The 19,602-nt window shown below is 37.0% G+C and overlaps 1 protein-coding gene across 1 annotated transcript in view; it reads right to left on the bottom strand.

Annotated features, from left to right (window-relative positions):
• Window positions 1–19,602, bottom strand: part of SH3TC2 (SH3 domain and tetratricopeptide repeats 2) — a 75,980-nt gene that overhangs the window by 25,673 nt on the left and 30,705 nt on the right. The window contains 2 exon segments of the mRNA XM_051978949.1: window positions 7,162–7,342; window positions 11,645–13,318. Coding sequence (XP_051834909.1) covers window positions 7,162–7,342; window positions 11,645–13,318 — 1,855 coding nt within the window.

Below are 19,602 nucleotides of genomic sequence, written 5' to 3'. Positions count from 1 at the left end.
CTGCTATAGCATAGCACCTCCCCAAAAGGACCACACCAATCACCTAAAACAATCTCTTTTTTAAAATAGTGCCCACCCTCGAGGAGTTTATATTCAATGGGAGCTGGGGAAGGACAACTTGTATATAGATGAATAAATAGAAAAAAAAATATATATATATATACACATATTTATAGTAAATAGGATAAATGGAGAAAGAACTTTTTAACAGGATATTAGCAGAATGAATGGATCAAAGCACCTAGATGGCACAGTTGATAAAACATCAGCCTGAAGTCAGGGGGACCCGAGTTCAAATCCAGCTTCAGATACTTGACACTTTCTAGCTGTGGGATTCCTGGGCAAGTCACTTAACCCAAAATACCTCAGGAAAAAAAAAAGAATGAATAGGGGCTTCTAGATGGTACAGTGGATAGAGCACCAGTCCTGAAGTCAGGAGGACCTGAGTTGAGCTAAGTTCAGACACTTGACACTTACTAGCTTTGTGACTCTGAGCAAGTTACTTAACCTCAACTGCCTCTCCAAAAAAAGAAAAAAGAAATGAATGGATGAGTTTCCTAAAATCAGATAGCAGGATGACTCTTTACTCCATTCTTCCTTTCCATCCAAATCTCAGTGATTGCTGAAAGTTATCTTATCAATCCTCAGCTGTCCTGCATAGTGACTTGATAGTATCTCTTATTGTGAAAAGATAAAGGCAAGAGGTTTACATCTGCAGCATCTGTGAACTACAATTGGTCCACTATTCCCAACAAGAAACCTAGGAGATAAAAGATAAATGGAGGTGCAAGGAACCTTAAAGATCAGAATGTCAAACCTTAAAGACACCATAGGACATGGACTTTGGGATCTGAAAGGATTTTAGATCACAAAACATAGAATGTTATACTTTTACAGTCTCAGAGAAGGAAGTCACTTTCCCACTTGATGTCTACCTTGCCTGACCCATGAATCCCTTCAGTAATATCACCAACAAACAATCATCCAGTTTCTTTATGAAGGAGGAATTCAATGACTTTCAAAGTAACTAATATGATTGTGGAACATTTCAAACTGGTCTTGAAGTCAGAAGCCTATTTGCATAAGTTCATAAGATGGTAAATTTATAGAAAAGTGAAAATGACAAATAAGGTAATTAGGTGGTATAGTTCAGGGTTTCTTAAGCACTTTCCACTCATGACTTCTTTTCACCCAAGAAACTTTTATGATTATAAACCAAGGTGCTTCTGTTAGCATTTGTATATGCACAGTGTAAAGTCATATGATGTGTTTTCAGAACCAAGATTTCAGTGAAATCACAGTGAAGTCAACATAGGGAGGTAGAGAACTGCTCCAAACACCTCAGATTCATTATGCATTTGATTTTGAATGAATTTCTGGTCAATGTGTTCAGAAATATTTTATTATTGCTAAATTTTTCATGAAATATCAGTTATGTGATGCCATATGAGGTTGCAATCCACAATTTAAGAAATTTTTATATAATAGAGCTAGCATTGGTCTTGAAATTACTAAAATCTGAGTTCAAAATTTCCCTCAGACACCAACTGTGTGACCCTAAGCAAGTCACTTAACTTATCATCTTCAATTTCCTCACAAGAAAAATTAATGGGGATGATAATAATAAGTAAATAATAATAACAAATAGGGATAAATAATAATAATAATACCTATTTTACAGGTAAGATATATGTAAGGGGTTTACCTTAAAGCACTATATAAACATTTGTTGTTTTTATGGTCAATCTCTTAATTTTACGAGGAAGAAAGAGCTTGCTTCTATATGGGTCACCCTAAGAAAATTTCCTCATCTGGAAAACAGGAAAATGTAATAATTATACAACCTATTTTGTGGAGTTACTCTGAAGACTTTAAAAACCTTTAAATACTGTAAGAATGTGAATTATCAGAGTTATCAATACCATCCTCATTTTTTACTTAATCCTGCTTCCCTATCACTTCTCTTCTCCCTCCCCTCCCCCCACTTCTAATTTTGTCCTCTGGGTCCCAGTTGAGACCTTTCCATTTAAAACATTATCAGATATTTAAAGAGGCAGTCATGACTACCCCAAAATCCAAGCTAGAGTTCTTTCAGCTGATTCTCACAGAACTTAATTTTATCCCAATCTCTAGTGAAAATTTCAACTCCTGGCCTATCATTTTAGCTTGCCTTCTAGTCCTTGATCTTGCAGCTATGGGAAATACCCTAGCCAAGGCCAGGGAAGCTGACAAAGTATTGTTGATTCATTTAGATCAGGGGTTCTTAGCCTATGTCTACAAAGGGTCAGTGGATAGATTTCAGGGCATCTGTGAACTTGGATGGGGGGAATTTATATCTTTATTTCAATATAATTGATTTCTTCATGCTCTTATGCTTTTTATGCATTTAAAAACGTTATTCTGAGAAGTCCATAAATTTTATCAAAGTGCAAAAGGATCAAGGATACAAAAAAAAAACATAAAGAACTCCTGACTTTTCAACTAATATTTTAAAGTGCCTGCTATATATAATGTAATCAGTACATGGGAAGATGCAAAGACATGATCTCTGCCTTCAAAAAACTGTCTTATAATGAGGGAAGTGATGTCCCTTGTGGGGCCACATTCAGAGGTCTGACTGACATGTTCCATTCTGGTGCCACATTTTCTGAAGGACTTTGATAAGTCAGAGTGAGTCAAGATAGAGCCTTGGACGGAGTAGGACTGGACACCATGCTATAAATGCATCATTTGATAAAATGGTGACTACAGCAATGTAAATGAAAAGAACAAAAATAATAAACAAGACTGACCACTTTGTAACTATAATGAATAACCTTGATTCTAGAGAAAAGATGAGAAAATGAATCTTCCTTCATTTTAGAAACAGAGATTATGGTATAAATATTACCTATAATGCCAGACAAAGATGATGTGATATTTGGTTTTGCTGAATTGATTTCTTTCTTTTGTAATCTTAGTTAGGGATAGTTTGTTAGGGTGGAGAGTAGAGGAATGTGCACACATGCACAGAAATACATATGTGTGTATATGTGTGTTTATATGTGTGTGTATGTATATATATGTATATATGTACATATATATACACGTATATACACACAGAGATGCATGAAGGAACTGGGAGTTGGGTATTTAGACTGATAAAATATTTTAAAGAGAACTCTCTTCAAATTTCCAAAGTGTTGGAATATAGAAAAGGGATTATATTGTTCTGGTTAATTCTAGCAGGCAGAACTAAGGAGAGTTGAGGGAACCAAGAGGAGCCACAAAATGGAATGGCTTTCTTAAAAGATAGAAAGCTCCTTATTAATATATATCTTTAGTCAAATGCTACATGAATAGTATTTGGGAATGTATTAGAAGGGATTCCTGTTCAGGCTTGGTTTAGAAACCCAAGAGCCCTCCCAACTCTTAGATTCTAGGAATTTCCCATCAGGGCAGTATAATAATGGAATGAACTATGAATTTAATAGTGAGCACTATTTTCAAGCAGAGAATGACTGGGCCATTGTCAAGCTTGCTGTAAATGGAATTCATGCTTCAGATGGGAGTTGGACCAGATTACCAATGAGCATGGGTATGATTGTAAATATTTAAGAATGAGCTCTCCAAACATATTTGGAGACTTCATTCTTAAAAATATATATACACATACACATATATACATACATATACATGACACACATTTCATTTTAATCTGAATTAACATTTTTCTCTGTAACATTTTTAAGTTTATACAACCAGCAAAATAATAATTTGATTTGTATCATTTATAACTCACTCTGACAACTTAACAATCAGCTTTCCTAAGCAAGTTCAAACTGACTATAGCATATACCAGTTCATGAGGTTAACTAGAATGGAAAGGAAATTGAGGATGATGTTATAAGATATTTTTGAAGAAATTAAGAAACTGTTTAGCATGGAGAAGAGATGACTTAGTAAATTGTGAAATATATATTCAAGAAATCTGAAGGATTAATAGGATAAAGAAGGCTGAGAGTTTGAGGCTTTATTTGGTCCCAGAGCAATGGGGCCAAGTAACAGAGAGCAAGATTTCAGCTTGATATAAGAAAAAAAAGTCTCATACTTAATTGTCTATAAATCGGATTATCTATTTTAGGATCTCAAGACATCCTAAGAAGTTTCCCTGGAGGATAACTCTAAATTGCCACCTGCTGAGCCATCTCCCTAGCTTAAGCACCTGGCCCAGGTCAAATTCATAGAATCCTAGAATCTCAGAGCCATCAGGAAGCATATAAGTTATCCAGGCAGAGCCCCATTTGAAACAGAAACCTCTACTATAAAGTAGGTATTCATTTTCAATTTAGATATCTGCCTCTCAGTATTAAAGAACCTATTTCCTGACTAGACAGTGTCTCCCACCCTGAAACAACTGACAGTATTTAAACCTTTTAGTCTTCAGGAAAGAGAAAAATTGTATCCATGGAAATCCTTTTCTTGATTAAAAACAGAATTCTCACAGTATCATAAAGTTTGCATAAATAGGAAAGCATTAAAAAGCATAAAAATCATTACAGAGCTTTGCTTAAAATGTCCTTTTTGATCAAATTCAATAAAACAAACATTTCAAGCAGTTTTTGACACATGTAAGAAACAGAGAAAGAAAGATAATTTGGCTGGACTGGAAAGTGTAGAATATGTCTAAGTACCAGACCGTGTGATAAGTACAAAAAATAAAAAAGGAAAAAATAATCTATGACCTCAAGAAGCCTACTTTCTGAGGGGGGGGAATAACATATAAATGAGAATAGAGATTACAGGAACAGAATAAATGAAAAGGATCCTTGAAAGGGATCCTTAAAAGGGAAGCCATTGGCAATTGATTAGGGGTGAGTGGAGGAGAGAAGGAGGAAAAAAGAGGTATGGGAGGGAGAGGAAGGGAGAAGAGGGTACTTAGGGAAAGGGAGGAAGGAGGAAACCAAAAAGGAAGGGGGGTATCCCAGAGGAGATTGTACTTGAGCTGATTGGTAAAGGAAGCCAGTAATCCTAAAAGTTGGGGTTTGCGAAGAAAAGAAAGGCAAAGAGCTATTACAAAGGCAGAAAGGAGACAGAATGTTGGCCATAAGGGGTAGCAAGTTTGGTTTTGCTGGACTTTGTAGTACCTGGAGATGAATATGATATAAGAAAACTGAAAATGGAGAAAGAGGCCAGAATGTGAAGAGATTTAAATGACAAACAAAGGATTGTAAAATATTTGATTTATTGAGCAGGAAAAGATGACACAGTCAGAATGCTCCTTTAAGAAAATCTCTTTGGTGACAATGAGAGATGGATTAGAGCAAGAAGAGACTTGAGGCAAGAAGATAGTCAGGAGAATATCATAAATAGTTCAGGGGAAATGAGATAAGAACATGAACTAGGGTTCTAACTTTACAAGTGAAGGAAAGGGAATGTATAAGAGAGACTGAAGAGAAAGGAATTACAATAACTGGAAACTGAGTATGAGGAACAAATAAGTGAGAAGATGCTAGGATGACACCTAGGTTATGAACTTGAGTGCCTAGGAGGATGGATGCTTGTTTCCTTCATAGAAACAGAAAAGTTCAAAAGAGGGGAGGATTTAAAGGAAAATATAATGAATGCAGGTCCTTTAGTTACAATCAGTAATATATATAGAAATTGAAACTGGATAAATAAATTTGGGGATTTTCTTCATGAAAATAATCCTTGAACCCATGGAAACTGATGAAAGAGTATAGAATGAAAAGAAAATGGGACCCAGGACAGAGTTGTAGGAGATATCCACAATTAGTGGGCATGATTTGGAGGAAGATACAAAAGGAAATGAACAAAGAATGGTCAGAGAATCCAGAGAGGAACAAAGTCATAGAATATATAGGAGAAGAAGATGGTTAACAGTATCAAATGCTGCAAAGGTCTAGAAGAGTTGGGAGGCGCATTTAGTGTTAGGGTTAGAGTTGCTATCTCTGGATAGAGCAGTTTCTGAGATGACAGAAAGTAAAGGCTCTGAGTGTAGATTGCTTTTTCAAGAAATTTAACAGAGAAAGTTTGGAAATATGTAAAACTATAGCTGGCAAGCATGGTAAGATTAAATTGGCTTTTACCACATATTTTTGAGGACTGTTCATTGGCAGCAAGGAAGTGGCCACTAGAGGGAGATATTAATATGTAGAAGGGAGTGAGATTAAGGGTACATCCTGAAGAGTTGGCCTTGCCAAGCAGAAGTGTCTCATCATCAGACTGAAGGGAAGGACAGCTATAATATGAGGAAGAAAAGATGAGATAAATCTTGCAAAATGGCCTCAATTTTTTCAATGATATATGTCAAGATTCTCAGCAGAGAAGATAAGGAAAGAAAAAAAGTGTGGGAAACATGAAAAAAAAAAAAAAAAGATGTTTTGGAGAATGTATGTGAAGCACTTTCCAATAAATAATTATTCAACATCTATTGTGTACCAGACTCTAGGTGAAACACTAGAGATACAAAGACAAAAATGAAACTCCCTACTTATGTTACAAAGTATTTTCTGTTTGTATTTTTAAATATACTTATATGTTTCTATCTTGTTTCCCCCAATACCATGTGAGCTCCTTAAAGGCAAGGAGTTTTATAATTTTGTTTTTGTAATCCCAATCCTTAGCACAGTGCCTGATCCATAGAAGGTCCTTAATAACTGCTTATTGATTGATTGATAGGGAAAAAGATTATTGCCACTGGGATGGTGGGAGGGTCAAGGGAGGTTTTAAGTCGGAGAGAATAAAAAAGTGATGGGGAAAAAGAGCTTTGTGACCTCTGAAGTGTTATAGAGATGAATATTAGGGTCATAGAATGAAGAGTTGAAAGACATCCTAAGAATCCAGGAATTCATACCTTATATGCATGAGCATGCTGATATATTTCAAAGATTGGGAAACCGAGGCTTAAATAGATGAATTTGCCCAAGGTTACACAGGTAAATTGCACACAAGTGATTTGATTCCAAATCCATATCCCTTTCCACTGTTGATATCCTATGGGGTACTATGTTATAGTATGCATACAGATTATAAAGCCAGAGCAAAGAAAGCCTTCCTCTTCCTAGAAGGATTTTATATCTAGGCACTTGACAGGATTATTCACATATCAAGAACTTTCCTTGTTTCCATAAAATTTACTAAGCTTTGATAGTGACTCACGAGGCTGTGTTTTGGTTCAAGTAGAGTTGGGTGAGTTCCTCCAGCAGTATCCCTTCAGTTTCATGGTCTTGGAGTTGCTGAGCCAATGTTAGCCAGTGCTCATGGTAAGTGATGCAGGCCCCAGTATTTGGAGACACCGTTCTGTAGAAATGGCAGAGAGACTTGGTAGCTTGAAGCTGGGCTATAAATAGAGAAAATTCAACAAAGAACAATGAATTCAATGAATATATACCCAATTTAATAGATATATCTAATGGGACCCATTTCTGGAGGGGAAGAGAGAAAAAAGGTAAAGAAATTGATGATAAATTTATTATATATTTAAAAGGAATAGCAAGTAGTACATAATAGATTTGCAATTTCATGTACAATCATTTTTTATTATTTACTATGTCATGAAACTGTTTATTTCATAAATTTTAAAAAAAACTTTAAAAGGAAACAAAGTTAAAGGGTTAATAAGCTAAGGTGAAAAATATGTATTATGTTCCTATTGTATGCACAGCACATTGCTTGGCAATAGGAAGACACCAAGTTTATATTCCCTGCCTTCAAATAGTTTAAGGTCTAGTAATGTAAATGGCTACAATGAATACTAGATGTGTGTGTTCAAGAATTACAATATAAAGTGCTTTATGAATTTTGAGAAGAAAGTTAATTACCAACCTAGAGAATCAAGGAAAGTTTTAATGGAGGAAGTAACACTTTAAGTGGGTTTTAAAAATTGGTTAGTAATTCAGACTTCAATTCTCCCTGTTTGATTGTTTCTATGTTGCCTATGAACAAATCCATTTCCCTTCAAAGAAAACTTCAAAAAAAAAAAAAAAAACACAACCCCTTTTTGATCCATTCATCTTCATTAGTTGTCATTTACTGACTGTCTTCCTTTTTGTAACTTAACTCTTTGAGAAGGCCTACAATCAGACTTTCTATTTTCTTTTCTTTTCTCTTCTTGACTCTCTGCAATATGGTTTCTAACCTTATAATTCAACAGAATTTCTCTCTCCAAAGTTGCCAACATTTGATTGGTTGCTAAATTTCATTGTCATTTCTTAATCTTCAATTTCTAGACTTCTCTGCCTCCTTCAACATTATTGATCACCCTCTTTTCCTTGATGCTGCCTTATCTCTAGTCTTTCATGACATTCCCAACCTAATTCTTCTCCTACCTTTCTCAATCTGCTTTGCTAGATTTTCATGCAGGTCACACCCATTGACTGAAGTATCCCCCAAACACTTTCCTTTCTATCTTTCTACTTTGATAGTCCTTTCCCTTTCTACATTGATAGTATTTCTCTTGGTGATTTCAACAACCCCCATAGATTTTATTATTTTCTCTCTTCTGATCATTCTCAGATCTACTTATCCAGCCTTAACTTCTTTGCTAACCTCTAGTCTCATATCTTTAACTTTCTATTGGAAATCTTGAACTAAATATCCCAGATGCATTTTAAACTCAATATGCCTAAAATAGAACTCATGGCCTTCTTCTCCAAACCTTCCCCTCTTCCCAACTTTTCTATTACTTTGAAAGCATCATCATCCTACAACTGATCCAAGCTTATAAGCCCGGTATCATCCTTTACTCTTCACTTTTAAATCTCCCTCCTCCATATAAAATCTATTGCCATATCTTCTTGTTTCAATTTTCAGAATATCTCATAAATGCCTGCTTCTCCTCTCTGACATGGTCACTACTATAGTCCAGGGCCTCATCACCTCATGTTTGAACTATTTCAGAAATCTTCTGGTTAGTCTCCTTACCTCAAGTCTTTCCCTCACTCCAAGCTATCCTCCATTTAACTGCCAAAGTAATTTTCCTAAATGATCATTTTGTAAAAGAGATAAGAACCCACATGAGCAAAAATGTCTGCAGCAGCTCTTTTTGTTGTGGCAAGGAACTGAAAATTGAGTGGATGCCCATCAGTTGGGGAATGGCTGAATAAGTTATAGTATATGAGGGCAATGAGATAGTATCTCTATCTATAAGAAATGATGCGCAGGCTGATTTAAGAAAAGCCTGGAAAGATCTACATGAATTGATGGTGAGTGAAATGAGCAGAACCAGGAGAACATTGTACAAAGTAAAAGCCAAATTATGTGATGATCGACGGTGATGGACTTGACTCTTTTCAACAATGTGGTGTTTCAATGCAATTCCAATAGACTTGGGATAGAAAATGCCTATCACATCCAGAGAGAGATTGAGTATGGATCGAAGCATAGTATTTTCACTTATTTGTTTTCCTTTCTCATGTTTTTCCCTTTTGGTCTGATTTTTCTTGCACAACATGACAAATATGGAAACATGTTTAAAAGGTTTGCATATATTTAATCTTTATCAGATTACTGTCTTAGGGAGAGAAGAGGTAAGGGAGAGAGGGAGAAAAATTTAGAATACAAAGTTTTACAAAAATAAATGTTGAAAACTATATATATATTTAGAAAAATAAAATACTATTGAAAAATAAAAAAAATTAAAATAAATGACCATTTCACTCACCTACCCAAAAAACTCCATATCATTAGAATTCCTTTATACTCTGGTTGCTAAGTGATACAGTGGATGAAATACTGGGCCTAGCCTGAGGTCCTAGCTGTAGGATTCTGGGTAAGTCACTTAATCTCTGCTTTCTTTTCCTCAACTGCTGAGTGAGGATCATAATAGTAACAACCTCACTAGGTTGGTATGAAGATCAAATAAGATAGTGCATGTCTATAAAGCATTTAACACAACGATTGGCATATATGAAATGCTCAATAAATATTTTGTTCCTTACCCTTCTAGAAGAGAATGCTTTCAATCTTCTTATACCTTAAGTCTTCTCCAATATTTAAAATCTGTGACTGAGATCCAATGACACTGGCTTCATTGCAGTTCTTTACATGAGACACTCTGTTTCCTAATTTTGGGCATTTCCACAGACTGCTCCCCATCCTGGGAATTCTCTCCTTTTTGGTCTCCTTACTATATTGCATGCTATTTCCCTCATTGGTCTCTGAAACTCTTTTTTTGAGGGAAGGTGGGGATGGGAGCTTTTATTTGTATCCCCAGAGCTTAATACCAATGTCTTGAAGCTTAAAATCAGCTTGGTGAATTGATGTGAACTGGTAAAGAGCTTAAAAGAGCGCATTTCAGACCTAGACAATAATTCAAGCAGAGCCCCAGAAGTAAAAAGTAAAAATTATTATAATTTCAATTAAGCACAAAGAACATAAATTATATGCAGACTCTTTACAAGGTGCCAGAGATGCACGGTCACTGAAGATGGCCATCAGAGAGCTTACAATTACTAGCACATAGCATCATGGCTAAAACACCATTCTCATTGGAATCATTAGACTTCTGTCTGAACACCAACTGTACTACATACTAGTCAAGATAGGTCAGATTCAGAGTCTGATCTAGGTTTCCATCCTACTTCAGTCATTTACTAGCTGTGCAATCTCAAACAAGTCACTTCCTATTTCTGAGCCTCAGTTTCCCCATCTGTAAGATTTGGATAATAAATAACAATAACAAATAATAAATAATAAATAAATAACACTTCACAGGAGTGTTTGGTATATCCAATGAGATAATGGACATGAAGAGCTTTGGAAACCTTGGAGCTATCATAATCTAGCAGAAAGCTAAAATGTATACATAACAAGTAGAGAATGAGAGATTTGGGCAGTAAGAAATCACTTTAAAATGGAAAGATCAGGGAAGGTTTCATGAAGGAAGTGGTATCTGAGTAGTGTCTTAAAAGAGAAAGGATTTTGATAGGCAGGTTGGGGGGGGAATCATTCTAGGTAGTATCTAAAAACAACTGTGTAAAAATGGAAGAGGGTGGGGTGGGGAAATTACTAAGGATTGACACAATCTGGCAGAAGTCTTTACATGAGTCACTCTATTTCATAGAGCATATAGAATAGAGTATACATAGTGACATAATATGAGACATATGGAAAGGTAGTTTGGACCCAAATTGAGCAGAGTCTTGACTGCCAGATTAATAATGATAACTCAGTTTTCTACACAATGCCTCTGGGAATAGGGAATATAGTATTATCCCTATTTTATTTTCATTCATTTATTTATTTATTACTGAGGCATTTGGGGTTAAGTAACTTGTTCAGGGTCACACAGCTAGGAAGTGTTAAATGTCTGAGACCAAATTTGAATTCAGGTCCTCTTGACAGGACTCTATCCACTGTGCCACCTAGCTGCCCCATATTGAGTCTACTTTACAGAATAGACTGAGAGGCTCAGAATGGTGATGTGATCTGCCCAAAGACCTACAGCTAGAAAGTATTAGTCAAAATTTGAAGCAGGGTCTCCCTGACTCTAGGTCTAGGGTGCTTTCCACAGTCCCTTAAAGTTTAACCTTGCCTAAAGGCAGTGGAAGGTCTGAAGATCTTCAAGAAAAGGATCAAGAGAAAAAGAAGTCATTGTCACTGGCTCTAGGACCTTTAGAAGGCCTTTTAAAGCCATACTCACTCTTTAGATGGTGGTGCTTCAGGCCAAACAGCAAGGTCATCTCATAGCAGAGACGGCCTTCCTCTATCTTGTGCCTATCTACCAGGATTTGGGCCATCCATTGCATCACATGCCCCAGTTCTGTGTCTATGGCCTTGCTGCTCTGGAGCTTAGAGTACAGCTGGACAGACTGGGTCAGATAGCTCTCTGCCAGCTGTTGGTTGCCAGACTTGAAGACTAGGTGGCCCAGGTTGGCCAAGGCCACTGCCTGGTTCCGAAGATGGCCCATTTCCTCAGCCATCCCCAGAGCCCTGTGATAGTTTTTGGTTGCCTGAGTCACCTGGCCTACTCCTTCATGAGCAAGACCTAGGAGATTGTGCACTACTCCCTTCTGGAGGATGCTGTCTGTCTCCAGCAGGGAGGAGAACAAGGGCTCCAGGATTTCCAAAGCCCTCCCCGCATAATGGGCTGAGAGGTACGCCCAGCCAAGGCACAGGGAAGACTCAAAGGTATCTTCCTCTCCCAGCAGCTGCCCCAGAGCCATGGCTCGGGTCAGGTAGTAGATGGTTCCATCAGATATGTTATGGTGGAAATACATTTTGGCAAGGATGATACAAAGAATCCTCTGGGTCCTAATGTCTCCCTGCTCTTGAGAGGCAGCCAGGGCTTGTCTAAGGCAAGGGCAGGCCAGGGCAGAAATGTCACCACAGCCTGAGGAGGAGGAGGACCTGAGGAGCTTCCCTGCGTTCTGCAGGACCAGATTCACTTGCCAGAGAGATATGACCATCCCTGGAGTCCTTCGGGAGCTGTGTTGCCTGGCAGAAGCCAAAGCCAGGTGGGGAAGGTACTTCTTATCATACAAGAAGCTCAAAATGGCAGCAGGGGGTGGTCCTGCAAGGAGGTACAGGCGCTCTACAAAGGGCAGGGCTTCTTCATATTGGCCCAAGGTGAGGAAGAGTCGGATGGCCAGGAAACAGGCGCGGGCCTCCAGGGCACTGCTCCCTGAAGCAATGGCCTCCCGCAGGATATGAGCCACCACTTCCAGCTCATTTTCGGCTCTCACTCCCCCAGTGGGAAGGCATGCCAGCACGGAAGCTGCCTTCTCCAACAGAACCGAGGAGGTCCGGGGCCTCAGCTTCTGTTTCAAGAAAATAGCTGCCAAATTAATATAGAGAGCAGCAACCAGAGCTGGATCCTTGAAACCGTGGCTCAGGACGTGGAGCGATTCCTCAAAGTACACGCGGGCCTGGGAAAGCTTGACCTTCTTGACACTGAGCCGTCCCAAGAGGAAGCAGAGGCGGGCATGAGCCCACGTCATGTGATTCCGCTTGGCGTAGTTCCTGGAGGTCACCAGGTAACTGATGAGCTCATCTTCATCCGAGAAACCATAGAAGGAAGAAGCGGGAAGTGAGAAGGAAAGGTCATAGAGATTCTCAAAGTGGCCTGTGTAGCCCTCCTGGTTCAGCAGGTTCAGAAAAGGGTGAAAGACGGCACCTGTCTCGTCCTCTTCCTCGTGACCAGAACTCAGGTCCATCAGGACCTCGGGATCATCGAGGTCATCTGGCTCAGGCAGGTGATAGCTGTCCGAGCTTGGGGAAGATTCCTCAGAGTCACTGCATTGTCCCGAGCTGACCTCTGTGTCCTTCTCCCAAGTTTCACCAGACTGGCCTCCCTCGAAACCTTCGGCTATTGACACTGTAGGGGACAAAGAGACTTTATCAACCTTCGCACATGTTATATTGGGTCCCAATCCCAGGATTTAGCATCATGGGATTTAGAGGTGAAAGGGACCTTGAAGCTCACACAACCCAGCCTTCTCATTCATACAGATGAGAAGTACCTGAATACTATCTACCAGGGAGTAAACTGTACAAATCCACCTCCCTAGTATGTAGCAAAGGATTTGTACTTGGTTGGATTTCATAGTTAATGCTTTCTCCTTTAAACCATGGCTGAGGCTTAGACTGATAGTTTGAGAACTGGAATGAGAAAAAGAATAGAAACTATGACCTAAAAGGATTGGTTGAAGGCACTAGGGAGGCTTATTGTGAAGAAGAAAGGGATAAGGAAAAACATGATCATCGCCTTTTGAAGCTGTCCAAGGTCACTTCCCACTCTACATTCTATTATTCTATTTTAAAGAATATCATATGGAAGATTAGACTTGTTCATATCTGTAGGAATGCAGATTTTAGGTCAATGTGTGGGAGGAAAAATTCAAACAATTATGGTAAATGGGCTAGGGCAAATATGAGTTCTCCATCATTGTAGTTTTTGAGAAAAGAATAAATGGACACTTATTGCAAATAATTCAGAGTAGATTGCTATTCAGGATATGATTCCATGGCCCGGGAAGTTTCTTCCAACTTTGAGATTCTATTACAAAATCTCACTTTTGGGACCATAAGCATAAAAATAAAATTGAAATAAGAAGGGCTTAAACATTTTTTTTGGAGTCAGACTCATACCAGAAGCCCCCAGCTGTTTCCTACTATGAAGATTCTTTCTCCAAACTAAGGTTAGTTTGCCTCAGAATCAGGAAATCAAAAGCTTGACCCCATGGAGAGTAATCTGATTGACTCTGAACATCTTTTGATAATCACATAGAGATTCCATTGGTTCTGGGATGCACAAACCCACCTGGCCAACAAGACAATAATCTGAAGACCCATTAAGTTCAGCGAATAATCTTTATGCACTCTTCCCCATCTTCATAGCATCACAAGATCATAGATTCAAAATTAAATATGATGTGAAACTCAAATAGAAACACGTCCTTGTAGCTTCATATAAACTTAGAAAATCACAAGTTAACATTATCTATGTTTTATTGTATATTTATTTTGCTAAACATTTCCTAATTACATTTTAATCTGGTCTGGGACCTCAGGTCATGAATTCAACACATGAATTTGACATTAATTTGATCTAGTCCAATACCTTTATTTTGCATATAAAGAAATTAAGTCCCAGAATGGTCAAGAAGCTTTCCAGAGGTCATAAAAAGCCAGAATTTGAATCTAGATCCACTGACTTCACATCTAAAACCCCTTCTACTGTACCATACCTTTCAGATCACTGGCTTTTAAACTTGGAGATATTCTAGCTATTTTTGATATTCTGCCTTTCAGGAGTTAAGAGATTTTATCTACTCAATCTTTCATTACCAACGTCTACATTATTCACCAATTTGAACTTTGATTTTCCCATTTGTAAAATGGGAGGCTTGGAAAAGGTGCCTGAAATTTCTTAAAAATCTCTCAATGATGACATTCCATGTACTATTTCCCTCTGTTTAGGAAAAAAAAAATCTCTTCATTATGATGATTTATTAATATATTTATTTATTTGTGATGATTTATTATTATATTTATTTATTCTAATTAATCTTGAAAAGATCTTTACATAAACAAAGTATTGCTACTTTCTAAGGACCCTTCCAACACTAACATCCAGTGTTTCTATTTTGGCCCTGAACAGCTAAGTGATTTATAGATAGAGACCTGGAATCAGGAAGGATAGTCTTCTTGAGTTCAATCAAGCCTCACTAATTATATAATCTTGAGCTAGTCACATAACTGCTTGCCTCTATTTCCTTATCTATAAAATGAGTTGGAAAAGGAAAAGGCAAATCAGTTCATTGTATTTCCCAAGAAAACCTCAAAAGGGATCACAAAGAGGCATTCACAATTGAAAACAACTAAACCCAATAATAGCCCTAACCTTCAAAGCATAGAACTTTAGAACTCTGAGGGCCTTTAGAACTTCTCTCTTCTTATAGTCTCATTTGAGAAATGAGAAAACTGAGGCCCCATGAACACAAAGGTCACCCAAGCCAAGCCTTAGATCACACACCTAGTTAGTTGCAGAGCTGGGTCTCAAATTTGAGTCTATTGTCTCCCAGTCCGGGAGACCTCTTCATGCCTTTTCAAACTTCTTTACCCTACCATATATGTGTTTTGTTGTTATTGCTAATCAGTCATTTTCCAGTTATATCCAATTCTTCATGACTCCATTTGGGGCTTTCTTGGCAGCAGCACCAGAATGGTTTACCATTTCTTTCTCCAGCTCATTTTACAGATGAGGAAACTGAGGCAAACAGGGTTAAGTGATTTGCCCAGGATCACACAGCTAGTAAGTGTCTGAAGTTGGATTTGAACTCATGAAGATGATACTTCTTGACTTCAGGCCTGGCACTCTATCTACTGTACACCTGACCACCAAATACATCTATATATGTACAAATACATAAAAAACATGTCAATATAGGCATATATATGTGTATATATGAATTTATAGGGATAGGGACTAGCATATTCATTTTATTGCTATGTGGGTAACTTTCATATGAGGAAACTTTCTCTACTAATGTAGATCAACACCTCCTTTGAAGTTCAGAGTCTTAAAAAGTTTCCTAAAGCACTGAGAACCTAATTTATTCAGCATCACAGTCACGACATACTAGATACATGATTTGAACTTGGGTTGGCTCAGCTCTAATGCCAGCTCTCTATCAATTATACCATTTCCCTCTAATTCGTATGCATAAAATTCATGATTCCAGCACAGGACAAACAGGTTCTCAGATGTGTGCCCCTCTTTTTCATTTCAAAGTTCAGCTCAAGCATTAGAATCTGTTGAAGGAAGTGAGACTGAAGGAGAGAAATCTTAGGGAGAACATAGTCACTATCTTCAATCTTCTGAAGAGTTGTGATTGGGAAGAGAAGATTGATTTATTCTTCTAGAATCCAAATGACAGCATTAGATGTAATGGCCAGAATATTAAAAATATATTTAAACTCCATACAGAGGGGAAAAAAGAAATCCAAACAGAGCTATCAAAAAGTAGAGTGTGCCAGCTTGGTATGGCTTAGGGATGGCGTGGAGGGCAGTGTGAGTTTTCTTTCATTGGAAGACTTCAAGTAGATGTTTTTTGGTCTAGTCTTGGGATTGTTGCAGGTATGTTTTCTATTCAGGTTCTTTCTGAGGTTATGGCCCTGAGATAGAGATACTTTTACTACATCCCTTTTTTAATTGTTGGGAGGAAAGTGCTTTGCAAGGAATTTAAGGTCCCTTTCATGGCATTCAAAGTGTTCCCCACTCTGTTACTATACTACCTTTCTAGTTTTTTCTCATTTTACTCCCTTCCAAGCACACTATGCTTCAGACAAACAGGAAAACTTTTTTATCTTTTGAACTTGCCTGCATTTTTCTGTATCAATGCCTCTGAAAACACTATTCCATAAGTTAAGAATATCTTCCCTCCCTCTTTGCCTACTGAATTTCTATTCATTCTTTAAAATTCAATCACACGATACCTTTTCCAAGAAGCCTTTGTACCTGCTTGTGGTAATGACCATTTGCCATGGATGTCTAGCAGAAAAATTAGTTTTATACCACTCTAATACACATATTTCATAATATTGTATATTAAAATTATCTATATTTACATCTAAAACCATCATTATATTATGTTCCATGTAGATAGGAACCTGATCTAAACATTGTAAGTTTAGACTTCCTCCCAGTTTACTCTATTAAAGTGTTTTGTTCACAGGAGTTGAATTAATGAATCCTAAAGTACTATAGAAATGTGAATTATTAACTATAGCATTGTCATCACTTACAGAAAAATGATTGAGCTGCTCCTCTACTCCCAATCCCTTCACAAGGCTGTCTTTGACATGTTGGCTCATAAGAGCTAATGTTACCTGAAGGTTGAAATGAAGTAGAGTATATATGGAGCCCAAATGTGACAGCTCCACCATGCTTAAGGATGAAAAGAGATTGCCACACACACACACACAAAAAATATAGATTGTTCCCATTTCCTACCCTATAGTACTCCAAGTTGCATCCTTAATGCTTTCAGGGTGACTTTGCTTGGTTGAATCTCTTGCTAAGCTTTTCTTAAACTTATTTTTTTCCCTGCATTGTTTTATGAGGAAATACATAAAACTAAAAACCATTTATCTTCTCTGATTTTACAAATTAGTTTAGATTTTAAATTGGGGTTGCTCTTGTTTCCTTTATCTCTTTCAGAGGAGATCAAGTGATTTTTATTCTCAGAGAAAGAACATAAAAATAAATCCCTAATTATAAGTATTGACTTAGATGAGTTAAATTTCTTTAGGGTTTTAATCTATGTCAATGCCCACTTCACAATTCATTTCCCAGTTTTTTGGCCAAAGACCATTTGTTTAAATAAGTAATTTATTAAGCACTTAAATGTCAAGTACCGTTTTTCTTCCTGGCTATGAGGCCAATTTTCTATCCACTATGACATGCTGCCAAGGAAGCCAAATTAACTACAGGTGCTCTATCAATCAATCAAGAATTTATTAAGTACCTATTATATGCCAGGTAATGTTCTGGGCGCTGGAGATACAAATACAAGGAATGAAACAATCTTTACTCACAACAAATTTATAATTTAATGGAAGAGACAAGCACATATAAAATAGATATGCAGCATAATTATGAAGTTAATAACTAAGTATTTATAAAGTAGTTAAAAAGGAGAATGCATGGAAAGGAAGGCACTACCATTTGGAAGCATCAGGAAAGGCTTCATGCAGAAAATAGGATAGGAGTTGCAGGTTAAAGGAAGAAAGAAACTGTGAAGTGAATTAAGGAGAGAATATATTTTGGACATAGGAAATGGTTAATGCAAAGGCAAGGAGATGGGAGATTATATGTAATCTGTGAGTTGCCAAGAGAAGATTAATTTGGCTCATTACAAAGTAGAAGAGGATGAATACCACTCAATACAGATGAAAAGATAGGACAGATTGAATGGAGTTTTAGAAGCTAAACAGAAAAGTTTGCATCAATAGACATTTACTGCAGTTGAGTTTAAGGGAGTCACATGATTAAACATGTACTTATGGACAATTTCTTTGGCAGGATGGACTGGACTGGTGAGGGAATTGGGGCAAGAAAACCAATTAAAAGGTGACTGCACTAATATGGGTGAGAAGTAATGATGGCCTGAACTAAAAGAAGCCTCAGTTATGAGAGATGATCTAATGATCAATAAATTAATAAATTATTTGAAAAAATGATCCACATCAACAATGATAAATGAAACTAGAAGACAAAAGGAAGTTGTACTTGAATAAAAGTATGCTTACAGGTTTCCCTAAGAGAGACAAATAAAGGAATTGTATATTCAGGAGGCAATAACAAATATCATTTCAAGGGATATTTGATCATCCTGTTTTTTTGTTGCTTATATAAACAAAAAGAGTACCATAGAGATAAGTTTAGTTTATGTGTCAATGTCTATAGCATAGAATGAAAAAATATAAAAATTATATGAACTTAATGGGATCCTCTATAAACAAATAAATGATGTTGAAACTCAATGATTCTTGATGTGCTGGTGGCCATAGTAGAGGATACTACTCCATCCCCTAAAATAAAAAGCAGAGTAGAAAGTATGACTTGAAGTTTGAGAAATAAATGAGAATAAAGGCTTGCAGACTACTCAGAAGTCATAAATACTTTTTTCAAAAAAGACGCTGAAGGTGCTAGATTTAATGAACACCTAGCAACATTATGAAAATAAAATTAAATAGTTTCCCTCAAAGTTTGAATACTGCTGATGGAGTCATAAGAATCAGTTGTCTAGTGTAATCAGCTAGTAAGGATAGAAGTAAAAAAAAAAAAAAATCAGCATTAAACTAGAAGGAAAGATAAATATGAAATCATCTTGTGAACAATTATACTAGCTTCTTGGGGATCTATTCAAATAATTTGTCAATACTAAAAAATGGGAAATAGAAAAAGCCAAAGATGTAATCCTTATTATCACCATTTTCTTTAAAAATTGTTATAAAGGCATGTACCATAACTTGGAGACCAAAAGAACTCAAAGCTTCCTTATCCAGTAAATACTTTATCTTCTAATGAAGCAGAGAAACATGACAATCAAGGCAAATATGGGTTCAGAATGATCAATCAATAAACATTTATTA

The sequence above is a fragment of the Antechinus flavipes genome, chromosome 2, assembly GCF_016432865.1.
Source record: "Antechinus flavipes isolate AdamAnt ecotype Samford, QLD, Australia chromosome 2, AdamAnt_v2, whole genome shotgun sequence".
In the NCBI taxonomy this organism is placed as follows: domain Eukaryota; kingdom Metazoa; phylum Chordata; class Mammalia; order Dasyuromorphia; family Dasyuridae; genus Antechinus; species Antechinus flavipes.
Note: the sequence above shows the minus strand (reverse complement) of the source record. Positions and strands in the feature narration are given on the sequence as shown.